The sequence below is a fragment of the Astatotilapia calliptera genome, chromosome 22, assembly GCF_900246225.1.
Source record: "Astatotilapia calliptera chromosome 22, fAstCal1.2, whole genome shotgun sequence".
Taxonomy (NCBI): domain Eukaryota; kingdom Metazoa; phylum Chordata; class Actinopteri; order Cichliformes; family Cichlidae; genus Astatotilapia; species Astatotilapia calliptera.
The window spans coordinates 24,882,017-24,895,863 of record NC_039322.1 but is presented as its reverse complement, the minus strand read 5'-3'; the positions used below and the strand labels follow the sequence as shown (position 1 = coordinate 24,895,863).

The window sequence follows — 13,847 nt, the reverse complement described above, 5'->3', positions numbered from 1 at the left end:
ACACAGACAGAAATCCAACCACCAGCTGATTTCCATGCTGTTTTCCCCCATACAGCTTCTACCAGTGTAATCAATACCCCCTTCCTGTACTCTACACGCTCCTCTCCTCTCCCACTTCCTTCACTTCACTGTCTGGTTCATTTTCCACCACCTCCACCTGAGATGCAGTACCAACACTTGACGGCCTTGCTTACTGAATCGATGATTCGGGGCCTCCTGGAACGGCAAGCTTATAAAACCCACAACACCGCACTCTGTGTGCTGGCAGCGAAACATCCTCATAAAACAGAATGAGGATTTTAGAGGTATATGCTTCCAATCATCCTTGGCTTTAGTAACATGTTCTTCTGTGAATGTAAAGATGCTTTAGCTTGCTCATTTCCATGCAGAGCATGAATGTAATCCTTTATGTTTATCTCTCTGAGTTCGGAGGTCACGGGGGGCTGCAGCCCACTGTACTTGCTACTGATGCATACGCCATTTGAAAGGCACACGCAGCAGATGCTGGCCCAGGTGCAATTATTTCTTATAACTGCCAAACTACGGCTGTTGCCTGAATCATTGCCAAGGTGTCCCAAAGTGTCAGAGGGACAATAGAAACAAAAGACCGAGAATTTTTAAAGAAATATGCATGCCAAGTTATTTATCATGGCATTAGAAGTACAGATGGATTGGGAGACGAGAAGGCCAAGATGCATTAATACTGCCAGGTTCACAGGGCTGATTATCAGTGGGAACGCCTACACTGGAAGTGTTTATTCCTTTCTCTTTGAAACTTGTTTATCCAGGAAAATTCATCTTTGTCACACATCACGCTGAAAACTCAGACTGAACTACTACTTTTGAAAGTACTACTGAAACTGACTGAAACTTAATATGCATCAAGCATCTTGGCTAGTTCATGATCCACAATTTCATTTCAAAAACATTATAAACTGACTGTTTTCTCTGCCACGCACACTGCGAGTCATATATTACTTGACCGCACACGCAACAGGCGGCTTGAAATTCATATTGCAGCCATGAATGCTTCCCACGTAGGGATTTAGACACTTTGAGACTCTGGTCTCATAACATGACATACAAACTAGCAGCCATATAGGAGCTGTGCAGAAAAGTCTGGTTTTATGAAGCATGTGAGGCGTACCTGGATTTGAATGGTAAAGCATTACCTTGACCTGCACTTTGAGGGTCTCACGCTTCATGTGCAACAGGAGGAAAGATGTATGGAAAACAGCAACACCGAGACACAACGTGGCAACGCTAAAGCTTTACTGACAGAGAAGGAAATAAGAAGCTGGTGACCAAGACGTCCCGCAGTGATAGCAGGTGCACAGGTGTTGCTGCTCATACTGCATAACCTCCCATGCTGTGCACAGGAACCCTGACAGGGGTGAGCAGGCATTGCCACAATGCCCTTGTTTGCTCCAGTGAGGGCATGTTATATTATTTATTTAATAATTTGACTTTTTTTTCCTTACAAGTTTCCTTTCAACTTTTAATATCTCTCATGTGCCACAGGGACACTGGGAGGCCCACCAGTTTGATAACTTTAAATGCCTACTTTTTAAAGTGTAATATCTACAGCTACCTTGGGACCTTGCTCCATATCAGTGATTTTCTTTTTCCTTTTTTGCTATCTTACAAAAAGTGAGGGGTAAGATATAAGAAGAAGTGAGTTTGTGGTTTGGCAGTTAATCTAACTTGAGTTTATCAGCGCTGTGGTTTACTACATTAACGACACGGAGGACTAAACATGTGAGCCCGAGAGGGAAAACTGTGGGAGATAAGGAGCTGGAGGAGAAGGTAGCCGAGCTGAAAAGAAATAGCTTTTGGCATCATGTGGTTATTTTTCTCCAGAAGCTTCAGAAAGGAAAGGAAGCATGAGGAATGCCATTCCTGCAGTTTGCCCTCAGATGTCATTTCAATCTAAAGTGACATTTGCTGATAGCACAGACACAAAATCATCCTGCAGCCGAACTCTGACCCCGTCTGCTGAATCTGCTGTTCGGTCATCTCGCGCTGCAGCGATAACCGAGCGACAGTTTCCACTCTGCTGCCAGCACCACCGCTGGCATCGACCTGTCATCAGACTTGACAGTTCCAACCAGAGGTTTCATGGCCGGGGAATAGCTTGGACAATTGGTTCAGCCGCAGAGAGTAAACACACTGTCAGCTAGGCAGAACAAGTGACAGAGGAATATTCATAAAGATTATTCATGGCTGGCTGTCAGCAGCGGTGACAAATCTGGGAGGTAATGGCAGCAGCAGCCAAATCTGACGGAGAGCAGGACTGGACTAAATGGACAGGCAGCCATCACTGCAGAACAGTCATGCTCCTGCATATCTCTTCTCTGTGTGCACCTCATCCCTAATACATGTGCCCAGTCGTAGCAACAACTGCATCATCAGTCTCAACTGCCATTCCCAACAAGTTGGCCACGTCTGTGTGCTGAGAGCAAATGCTTCCAGAACCAGGGGGTAAATTATCCTTGAAAGGAAAAAAAATCCTCCCTCAAATTCTCCACAATGTTATCACCATCAATCTGTGATGGTGAGAGTGTTCTAGGGTTTAACTTTTGACGAAGTGCTCTAATTTACTTTTCTGCTATACCCACTTTCCCTCACATTTGTTTTTTACTTCCTCTTTGTAGGGCTGGGTATTGCTTGGAATTCTGGGACGAATATCAAAGTTTAAAGCTGAAATTTAAAAAAAACAAAAAACAATTGTGCTCTTGTTTATAATTTCCATCCAGGTCTGCTGAGTAGATTGATGTGCTTTAAAACCTGTGCTCACCTCTATAATATCATAATATGTACATTTTTTACTTTAAAGAATGTTCTCTCAAGTTTTGACATTCAACAGACAAGAAATATTATAACTGACCTATAAAAAAATAATAATTATTGAGTTAATTGAAATATTTTTTTCTTGAAAATATATGGCTAAGGCTACTTCTTAATTTTTTTTTGCGTTTTTTATTGAGTCAATCATCATCTGTATAATTTAGATTTTTTTTTAGAGCTCCACCAATTGCAAGATTCTTGGGTGATTCCAATTTACAATTATTTAAGTGTGACCTGACGATACGGAGTTTTTTCTCTGACAGCGTTTAAAAACAAAACTGAACTTTTCTTCAATGCTATAATTTCATTTTCAGAACAAAATAAATAACATTACAATTTGTTACTACAGCGAGTTACAGGATCTTCTTTTACTTAACCGAAAAAGTTCTCTAGTACTGGAAAGATGTCAAAATAATAACCTGAAAATTGGCACCCACCCATCACTGGTTATACTTAACTTGCATGGCCCAATTCCATTTCGTATCACAAAAGCAATAATATAAAAAAGCCTCACCATCAAGGGATACCCAACAGTGTTTAAAAGGTTTCAAGTGTTCGAGGCTCACTCGTCACTTTTGACGAGGTAAGTGTCGTTGCCTGGCGTGATGTTTCCTTTCTGAAGGCTGTTTGAGGAATTAAGAGACACTTTTGCTGACATAAAATGTAGTCAAGTTTTCAGAGACAGATATTGTTGTCAGTGCAATTGCTGCACCGTGATCTGGTAAGCTGCCTCTGCAACTGCTTTCAAACCATCAGTGCCACACTCTCAATGCTTAGTGGACAATTTGAGACATGATCTGTGGCAAATGACGAGCTCTCAGCCTCTCAGGAGAAAAGAGGGGTTGGAGGAGTGCAGAGAAATTATCCTCAGTGCTTGGAACTTCCCAAAATTTGGCAAACAAACAAACTGACGTCTATCATCTGAAGGTAAGAAAGTCAGGATGCTTTACGCTTCTTGGCTTTTGTTGCCCCAGGCAACAGTTCAGTCTCCTGAGACTCAATAATTGTACAATTAACATCACTTTACATACCTGTGACACACAACAGCCTCCAATATCCACGTTCCACCCACAGCTGAGGTGTTCATGCTATGCGGATTTATTATCTTCAACCTTTTACTGATTTCACAAAACATTTCATCTAGCGCATCATTATATAGATGCAGTAAAATGAGTCACTGAGGAAAAACTGAGCAACGGCAATCAGAAACCCAGCAGCTTCCTTTGAAGTCATCTAAAGTGAACTCCAATGCAGGCATTCATTACTGACATAGAAAAGTAAGCAAATTAACTTCAGCGTCTAAACATGTTTAGAGATCAGCTTGACAGACAGCATGGTGCCTGCTGGCATTCCTTCATCTGCTCAATAATGATTTGTTGTAGATGGGGAAAAAACTCAACACAACTGTAACACCTGGAGAGTCGAAGTTGGCCTCGTATCTCTCCACAATGACGCCTCCCAGGTCCAGTCTAAGGCCGGCTGGTAGCAGTATCAGCTTCAATAATAACATGCAGGAGTTACCGGCATGAGCCAGCTTATTGTAGGTTGTTGTCTTAAGGGTTTCTGCAACAGCCAATAATATTTCCATGGTCTACATACCACCAATGAACCATATTTAACAAAAACGATACCCTGTGTTGTGAAATGTGCTTAAAAGTGTGTTTGAAAATCTACAGGGTTACTGTACAGATTCATTACTAGCAAAGGCAGTTGCCCATTACATTGACATAAAACAACCCTGCCTGATTATATATTTTTTTAAAAAGCTAGGTTGGTATGAGACTGCACAGGTAGTTCTCTGCAATAAATAAAGGCAAACATGCTGGAGCCTGTCATAGGGCAAGAGGCAGGGTACACCCTGGACAGGTCGCCAGTCTGTCGCAGGGCTAACATACAGAGACAGACAACCATTTGCGCTCACATTCACTCGCACATTCAGACCTATGGACAATTTGGATTAATCAGTTAACCTATCCCCACAAACTGCATGTCTTTGGACTGTGGGAGGAAGCCGGAGTACCCGGAGGGAACCCACGCAAACACGGGGAGAACATGCAAACTCCACACAGAAAGACCCCGACCTGATGGTGGAATTGAACTCAGGACCTTCTTGCTGTGCGGGAACAGTGCTAACCACCGTGCCACCGAGCTGCTAATATTATCATTATTATTATTATTATTATTATTATTATTATTATTATTGTTGTTATTGTTGTTGTTGTTTACTTAAGATTTCTAGGATACCTTCGTGCTTGCATCTGATTTATGCAGTGTCACTGGATATATTGCGGAGTCACTACTATTGCACTATAGTGCTGCTGCTGGCACTTTGATGCAATAGAGTCACACTTTGAATTAGGTAGTGTGTCACCACTGACAGTAGTTGATTGGAAAAGAAGGAATGAAAAGAGACATGCTGCTGCCTACAAGGTGCAATCATTGATAAAATGTCATCCCCTTATTTTTCAATATTGTCATAAATACAATTATTTCAAATTTCTTGAAATATTTTAATATAATTTTGACGCTATTCATATGTAATGCAAAATAAGGTATGTGTGAGATGATCACTGTAAAGTAAGGTATGTGTAAATGGAGATCATCTATCTGTCAACAACCTAACATGAAGGTAAACGAAACCTGACCCAAACAACATCCACAAAAATTCAAACCTGCTGCTGCCAGATAACTGTTTGTATTGCGTATTTATTTACCATGAGTCTGCGCTCATTAACACAAGTTACAAACTTTTCCATTCTTGACATCATTGATTTAATCTTGATATTTTTACATTCTCTAACATTTATGTTTTAGTTGGCTTTACTTTCATCTTTTTTCATTTCTCTTTTGTTTTATAAATAATTACCTCTTTGTAAAATAACTCATCTTGAACTGTGGGCAGTGACATACTTATGTCAATCATGTTTATGAAAAGTGTTACACGACCCCGTGATTACACATTAGTTTTTACACTTCGTATTCAGTCATTGTGTTTTGTTTTTAACGCTTTGGTTTGGTTTAAGCAGCAAAACTAATTAAAATAGTTTTGGGTTCAAACCACAGACAGTATAAAAAGGCAACTATTGCCAGCATGATGTCCCATGATTGTGAAGTTCTATTGTGAAAGCTTAAACTAGCTTTTTCACCATTGCAATCTGGGTGTCCTAAAAGTGGACATGATGAGTACAGGGGAGTGACTATGACACAGTATGGACACCCCACACTGATTGTCAAGCTTGACTTGTGATTGATAGCTACATAGCCAATGCACTACCCCTGGATAATCCTTCTCTCTGAGTCTAATGATGACCATCATTTCCAAAAGGAACTTTGCGTGACCAGAAAGCAGCAACTGAGACCAAAAGTACAGCAGGAAAGTTTTTACTGTGTGTACAGAGAAAGGGAGCAGGTGGACATTTTCCCACAGACGTCAACCTGGAGTTCACCCCCAGTTAGGAATTAAAAGAATTCCAGAATCATTTTTCCAAACTTGAAAGGTAAATCCATTTTCCATGTATTTTTGCTAGAGAGTGAAAACATTTTTTTTTTAACTTAAAAAAACAACAACAAAATTTAGGACAGTAGAAAAAACTTGTTATTTAAAAAACTACTAAACAACAGGGCTGGGAAATATGAAATTCGTTTTAACAATGCTACATTCATTGCATGGGAATCAACATTGGATTTAGAGCAGGGCGATATGACCAAAAATATTTATCACGATATACATTTGAAAATTTGCGATAACGATATAACTGACGATATAATTGACACTAGACAAAATACTTTACAACTCCACAACTTTATTAGTGCAAAAAAAAAACCATCACTGTATTTTCACTTAAACAAGCAGCTGTTTGTTTATGTGCATTAAAGTTATATAAAAACGTAACAGTGCAAATTCCTTGCTGACAATTTAACCAAAAGGCATTTCCAGTGGAAATTGGCTGTCATATCCTCAGCATAACCATGTATAATATCCACAAAACTTAAAAAGAGGTTATACACACACAATACGGTAATATTTTGTGGAAGCACAGTACGTATCACTCCGCGAGGCTCCTGTCTACGTTAGCCGTAACGCTCCGACAATACATCAAGCGGTGCGGGTTCGTAGCTTAGTCGTACTAAAACAGTTGACAGATTTTCGAGCGCCGTGTACCACATAACATTGTTTCGAGGTCGGTAAACACAACCAGAATTCATACATAAGGCACACGGGATTATAAGGGGCACCGTCGACTTTCAGAAAAATCAAAGGATTGATTTTAAGTGTGTTGTATTTTCCAACAAACACGGTAATAACGACGGCCCGCTAGCATGCTGTACCAAAAATAGTGCTTTGTTGTGTATCTGACGGACGAAAGCTAAACCAGTTCCACACCACTGAAGCTGCAGAATTTTTACAAACCAATTCTGATTCATCTGTTTCATTCAACGATCCGCTTTCACCCTTCTCATTCTCCGTCGCCGCCATGCTTTTTCCGCCATGTGCGTATGAAAACAAAGGCACTGCACATGCGCGTTTTACCCATATTTTATCGCGATATTTCATTTTCTTATCGTTGCCCAACATTATACCGGTGTTACCGTGAACGGTATGATATGGCCCAGCCCTAGTTGGATTTAGATTCATCTGCATAGTGAGTCTGCAGCAATTCTGCCAACTAATAGCAATTCTAATGAATTGGAGGGTGATGTGAACGCTTTATCCAACTTAGTTAATATGTTAACAGCTCAAACATTCACCAAGAGTAGTCCGGTGTTAAAACAGAAAGCAAAGTGGCAAAAGACTAAAATACTGTATACAACTGATGACTACTGAAGATACATCATACTGAAAGATAGATGGAGCACAAGAACTCGGAGTTCAACCGAGACGGGCACAATGAAGTTTGTTGACGGCGAAACTGCATTTCATCAACTCCAATTCCATAGAGAAAATTGCCTTCAGTACCACAGCAGCAGGCCTGACTTCTCCCTTCATGATAAGAGGAAATCATTTTGAGATAAACTGAAGTAATCATGCTGCAGTTATATATGTATAAAAAACCACTGAAGTTTGTGAACTCGGTCTGCCATTCGCAGGTCTGAGAACTTCCAAAAAGCCCATGAAGTCTTCACACTGTGATGATTACAACTAAAATTTTAATTTGGTGAAACACCTTTACAAGTTTGCTTTCGCCACGCTGCCAATGAAAGTCTGAGAGACGAACAGCATGAGTGACAACTAACAGCCAAGGCAATTAAAATTTCTCAAAAGCCATCAAAGTGGAGGATTGCACTGACTTCCACCTCATTCAGGGCTCCTTAGCTAGCACTCATTTGTCTGTCAGCCTGCTACTGACTGTCTGAATATGTCTACACATCTGATGCTTGACCTATCCATTTGAATGGAAAAGAAGCCCTCATGTGTTCTGTAATATTTATCCCACTTAATGCTATAGTGCTCATCAGAAAGGTTAAGAGTGAAACATTGGCTGTGCTTTATCATTTCAAATTGATCTTTTTTGCCATTGTATCCATTTTATTCAGCCAAACACATAATTAAAGTCAAACTATCTAACGGTCATAATTGAAAAGGCTTCTAAATGTCCAGTAGAATATGCGGATGGGTTATACTAAATCTATACCCTACATTCATTGGGTTTTTCTTCTTCAGTTTGAAACAGCACTTGCTCTTTTGTCATCTCATTATTGCAAGCTGCAATTATGCTGTACTCATTTTCTTTAAAAACGTGCAGCTATTATGGAATTCACAACTTTTGTATTAAAAAATCATTTGTTATTTCCCCCAGTAAAAAATCACATCTCATTATTGCTTTTTGTGTGAACACACACGCCATTTTCTCTATTTACAGCCCTCACATTTGCCCCAGGAGAGCTGTGTGTGTGTGTTGGACTATTTTAGCACTGAGCTGGATTCACGCCACTACACACCAAGAACTCCCCTCTTTACATCCTCCCAACAGACCATGAAAGCGCACCTTCTCGTGTCAGCGCTCACTTTCGTTGCGATCTTTTCCAGCTTACTTCCTCCAATATCAGAATCCTTGGAGCCGCATGTCAGCGCTGCTTAGTGTCGGAGCTCACTCACGTGGTTTCGTTTCAAGATTAAATTACATTCTTGCTTTTATTCCTCAGAGCCCCCGCTAACAGGGGGCCGGGCACCTTTAAACAACACGCCAGGTGTCACCTCAGCGATCACACGTTCTCTAGGCCAGACTTTGGAGCTGAGGTGCAAACACAGCTACACTCGGCAGAATTATAAAGTGGTGCTGCCACTGCACCTTCTTGTGTTTTTGCTCCGATCAACATTAAAGCTGCATGACACAACTTCTTGGCAGCCTCAAAAAGGCAGCAAAAGGGATATGTTAAAACTTCAGTACCTGCAAATCCGACAACAAACTGCCAGGCTCAGTCTTTGATGATTTATTCCAAGAGCTGTGTGGGGAACCTTAAGTACCAACCAAAAGTGTTCTTAGCATCACATAACTACAATTGGCAAAAGTTTGCAGTGACAGCTTGGTCAGATGAATGACAAACGAACTCTGTAAAACACAACTCAAATCATTTTCCTTCCACCTTAAAGAATTTTCTCGAAGAATCTTTCCTCGTGTGAATCTACTGTAGATTGCAAAGCCTAGTTGTGAATATCAAGGAGGCATAAATAGAAACAATCTGATTTATATGTAAATCTCAATGTGTACCCACAAGTGGTAACCGTGATGATGCATTACAGTCCTATTTCCAAACGTTAAAGCATTAGTGTCTTAGCAACACATAGGCAGCCTGTCACGCAGACACCTAATCTTTAGGTCACTGTTGTCACTGAGAGATTAAGTTGCTGACCCCAAACTATAACGGCTCTTAACTTGAATCCAGCTGGGGAATTAATTCACAGTCTTTCACTCCCCTCGAGTCTTAAGCATAAAATACTCCAAAATACATTTCAAAATGAACAGGCATGTTACCAAGTTCGCTTTACTTCTGCTTGCATTTCATTCAGTTCAATTCAGCTTTCTACCTCAATATACTTACAATATTAGAAAGAAAATTCAACAATCACATGGCCCACTATGAGCAAGCACTTGGTGACAGTTGGAGGAACAACTCCCTTTTAACAGGAAGAAACCTCTAGCAGGACCGAGCTCAGGGAGGGGCGGCCATCTGCCACGACTAGTTGGGGATGAAGGGAAAGAGAAGAAAGCAAAGAAAGATGGGACAAAACAGGCAAACTGTGGAAGAGAGAGTCTGCATTTAAGAATTCCTAATGATTAAATGCAGTAGTGGTGTATAAACACACAGAGAGCAAAAAGAGATGAGGGAAAAATGAATGCTCAGTGTATCATGGCAAGTCCCCCAGCAGCCTAAGCCTATTGCAGCATAACTAACGTCAGGGTCACCTGATCCAGCCCTAACCATACGCTTTATCAAAAGGAAAGTTTTAAGCCTCATCTTGAAAGCAGAGACAGAGTCTGTCTCCTGAATATAAACTTGGAGCTGTTTCCAGAGTAGAGGGCCCTGACACCTGTTCTAATTTTGAAAACTCTAGGAACCAAAAGTAAGCCTGCAGTCTGACTCTGAAGCCCTCTTTTAGGATGATTAGATACTATGAGGTTGTTAAGTTATGACAGAGCCTGATTATTCAAGATTTTCTACTTAAGGATAAAGATTTTAAAACCAATGAGGAGAAGAAGCTAATATGGGGAAAAAAATGGTCTCTCAAGCCAGTCCCAGTCTAACTTTTCAGCATCACTCTGACACGTGATGTTGGTAATTTTTGATTTATTGCACGAATGGATGAAAACAGTCCAACATATTTGTTTAATGAGCACTTTGAAGGACATATCTTGGACAAAAATGACTTCTGAATTCTTCACAGTGTTACTGGAGGCCAGCAGTACATTAACCGTAGTTTAGTGTGAATCTAGAATTGGAAAAGTAGAGGTCATCCAGGTCTTTATGTCTTTATTACTTTTCTGCAGTTTAACTAATTGGTGCAGTTATCTGGCTTCATGGATACATAAAGATGCGTCTCATCTGCACTGCAATGAAAATGTATGCAGTGTTTTCTAATACTATTGTTGACAACTTTAAACAACATGTAGAGGTCTTTATTTCTGATGCTATTCAACATGCTAAGGTTGCTGCTACCGTGATTTTTGTATCAATAGAAAAAAACAGCAAAATTTGCGACAATCATTTGATTATCTGATCCAAAGATAACTAATCGGTGAATATCATGGGTGGTGAGCTGTCTTTAGCAGTGAAACAACATGAGCAGTATCTCAAGTTATGATGCAGTAGTGCGAAATGCTTTAACGAGGTTATAAACACATGGAAAAAATGTTGGCAAGTAATGATAAGATTTAAAATTCCAGCACCCAATCAGAAGGTCTAAGAGTGCATGAGAATGACTTAAACAAGGGACATCAAGGATTTGCAAACAATCTGGACAGAAGCAAGAAGTAGGTACTCTTTCTGATATACATCCATATATAGATATTCAAAATGTTGGATTTTTAAAAAAAGATTTATCCGCATTTGGTGATGGCATTCCAAATACGAACGCTGTCGACAGAGAATCTGCTCAGTGCCCTCTGGTGGACAAACCACTACTCATAACGTATAACTTTTTACATTTTTCATGTATCAACTGTTATTAAAGCCGATAGATCAGCAAATAACTGATATTGTTCGATATATGGGTCCAATCATCTTTGGGGTTTGGAAGTGAACTGACATTTGAAGAAAATGTATTGAGCTGTAGAAAATCACGTTGGACATTTTTTGCAATTTTATGACAAAGTCACACCATAGAAATTCACAAATTCATCTATACTGCATTGCAGTTTTGCAATGACAGCGTTCTTTGACGGATATACTTAAAAGAGAAGCAGCAGGTGAAAATGCACTTAGCAGAATCTGATTTAAATGTGAATTTACACACTTTTTCACTCCTACTGTGTGACAACAGCCTTCAGTCTGTCACAGAAAGGGCCGAGGTCCACCGCAATGACCCAAGACATATGCAATTAGAACTAGCTTTGACTTTCTCCATGGAAATCAGTGTCTAATCTTGGTGATATGAATAAAAAGAATGTGAATCAGTGGTGTTGAAACATTTTGTCTGCTATTTCATGCGAGATCAGAAGACAGGTGGCTTGTTACAATAAATCTTGCCTACAGAATCCACTCGATCCTAGAGAGCAGGGAGTGGCTCGGTGCACGGCTGTTCAGCAACTGGCTCTGGTGATCGTGTAACTGATACCTACGTACCAAAGTATTTATATCGCACTGCCAACATTCACACAAGCTGAAAAGCATTTGAGAAAAGTCAACTTGCACTTTCACATGAGACAAACTTGATAAGGGGCTGACTGCGGGCTGTTTTTTTTCTCTTTCTAATCTTATTCCACAAAATTCTTTAAAAGATAACGTCCCACGGCCTTTAGGAGTCTTCACACACTACTTCAGCCATTTAAGTGTTAAACTAGCCACAGGCAAAATGAAAAGGATTTGAACTCACAGCTCAGACAGGCTCTGTGGCTTTCAGGTAATATAGCTTCAAAATGTGTTTTCCTCTCTGAGAACACTTCAAAACTGTCTATCAAGAGTTTGACTGATCCACACAGAGAATATCTGGACCAGCTGTCAGTGCGGTTATTCCGAGCACAAACACTGACATTACTAATTCATCTCTATGGTTGCTGCTTTGTAGCAGCAGGCAACACACTCCAAAACAGCTCTGAGGGATGACTGTGTTACAAAGTGAACAAATCACCCGATGCATCCGCAACATAATCATGCAAGATGTTCCATCAGAGCTATTAACACACAAGAAAGTTAAACATCTGCAATATAAGATCCAATGAGGGATGACTTATTACTGAGAGGAGATTTACTTTCTGTGAGATGACACATTGGTTTAGAAAAAAAAAACACCCAATGAAGCCTGAACAACTGGAAAAATAGCAGTAAACGTCAAACGCAGGCAGACACTGCTGAATCCTCTTTCGTTTTCGAGCTTTTTGACTTTTTATATTTGATCTTGAAAACACACACACACACACACACACACCACTGAGCACTGTCATAAAATGATGCTGTGAGGATGCAGGCAATGTCACGTTTAATGTCCAGTGAAATATTAACGTGCCACTGTTTAGACAAAGGACAAAGTTCACAGCACCGAAAGCGAGACGGGAGCGCGTTTAAACAGTTGAACGCGCACTCAGAGGCAACTTTTTTTTCAAGTTAGGGAACCACAGTCGGAGCAGAAGACAATTTGACTTCAGCATAAATCTGTAAATTGCAGGGACATGGCGGTTTTAACCCCTCACAGTCAACTTTAAGACTGTAACTCTTGCCTTCGGACTATGCCTCGCCATACCCAAACTAAGTATTTCTCTTTTCTCTTCTTTTACCTGTTGGTCCCTCCATGCTATCTGCGTAGATCCTGATGGCCAGCATCAGTAGCAATGCTGCTGAATACATGTTGGCAGAAGAAGTAAAGTCCAGCTCGTCACAAGAAGCAAATCCTAGAGGAAACTCCAGCAGCAGGAGCAACAACAGCGGCAGGACTGGAGAGAAGTTGCGCGCTCAGCTCCATTCATCGCCGCCTGCACTGATCCCTCCACATCCCGCACAGGGAGCATCTGATTTCAAGCTAAAGCGTTCAAAAGAGCCCCCCTTTCCTGTAACGGCTCCGCTACTTTTTTTTTCTGTGTGCACTGCGAGCAAGCGGGACGCAGGAATGCGGGTCTGCGGCGCCTCCATGTGGCGAGGAAGGGGAGCTCACGGCCGGAGAGCCACACGAAGCCAAGCGCTTGGTTTTAATTGCGCGGAGGCAGTCAGTTTCTTCAAGAATCACCTTTAACTCAATAAAAGAATGCAAAAATAAGGAGATAAGCCATGAAGAAAACAAAGAAAATAAAGTCATGATGTTTTTATATATAATATTATAAAAGGCAGCATTCATTTTTAGGAATCCCAGA

The 13,847-nt window shown here is 40.6% G+C and overlaps 1 protein-coding gene across 8 annotated transcripts in view; it reads right to left on the bottom strand.

Annotated features, from left to right (window-relative positions):
* The window catches only part of LOC113014322 (receptor-type tyrosine-protein phosphatase U-like), a 253,584-nt gene extending 240,025 nt beyond the window's left edge, over nt 1–13,559 (bottom strand). For all 8 annotated transcript variants that reach the window (XM_026155754.1, XM_026155756.1, XM_026155755.1 and 5 more), the window contains exon 1: nt 13,278–13,559. In XM_026155754.1, the coding sequence (XP_026011539.1) occupies nt 13,278–13,347 (70 nt within the window). In that variant the 5' untranslated portion in view covers nt 13,348–13,559. The remainder of the gene's footprint in view (nt 1–13,277) is intronic.
* Nucleotides 13,560–13,847: the final 288 nt, after the last annotated feature.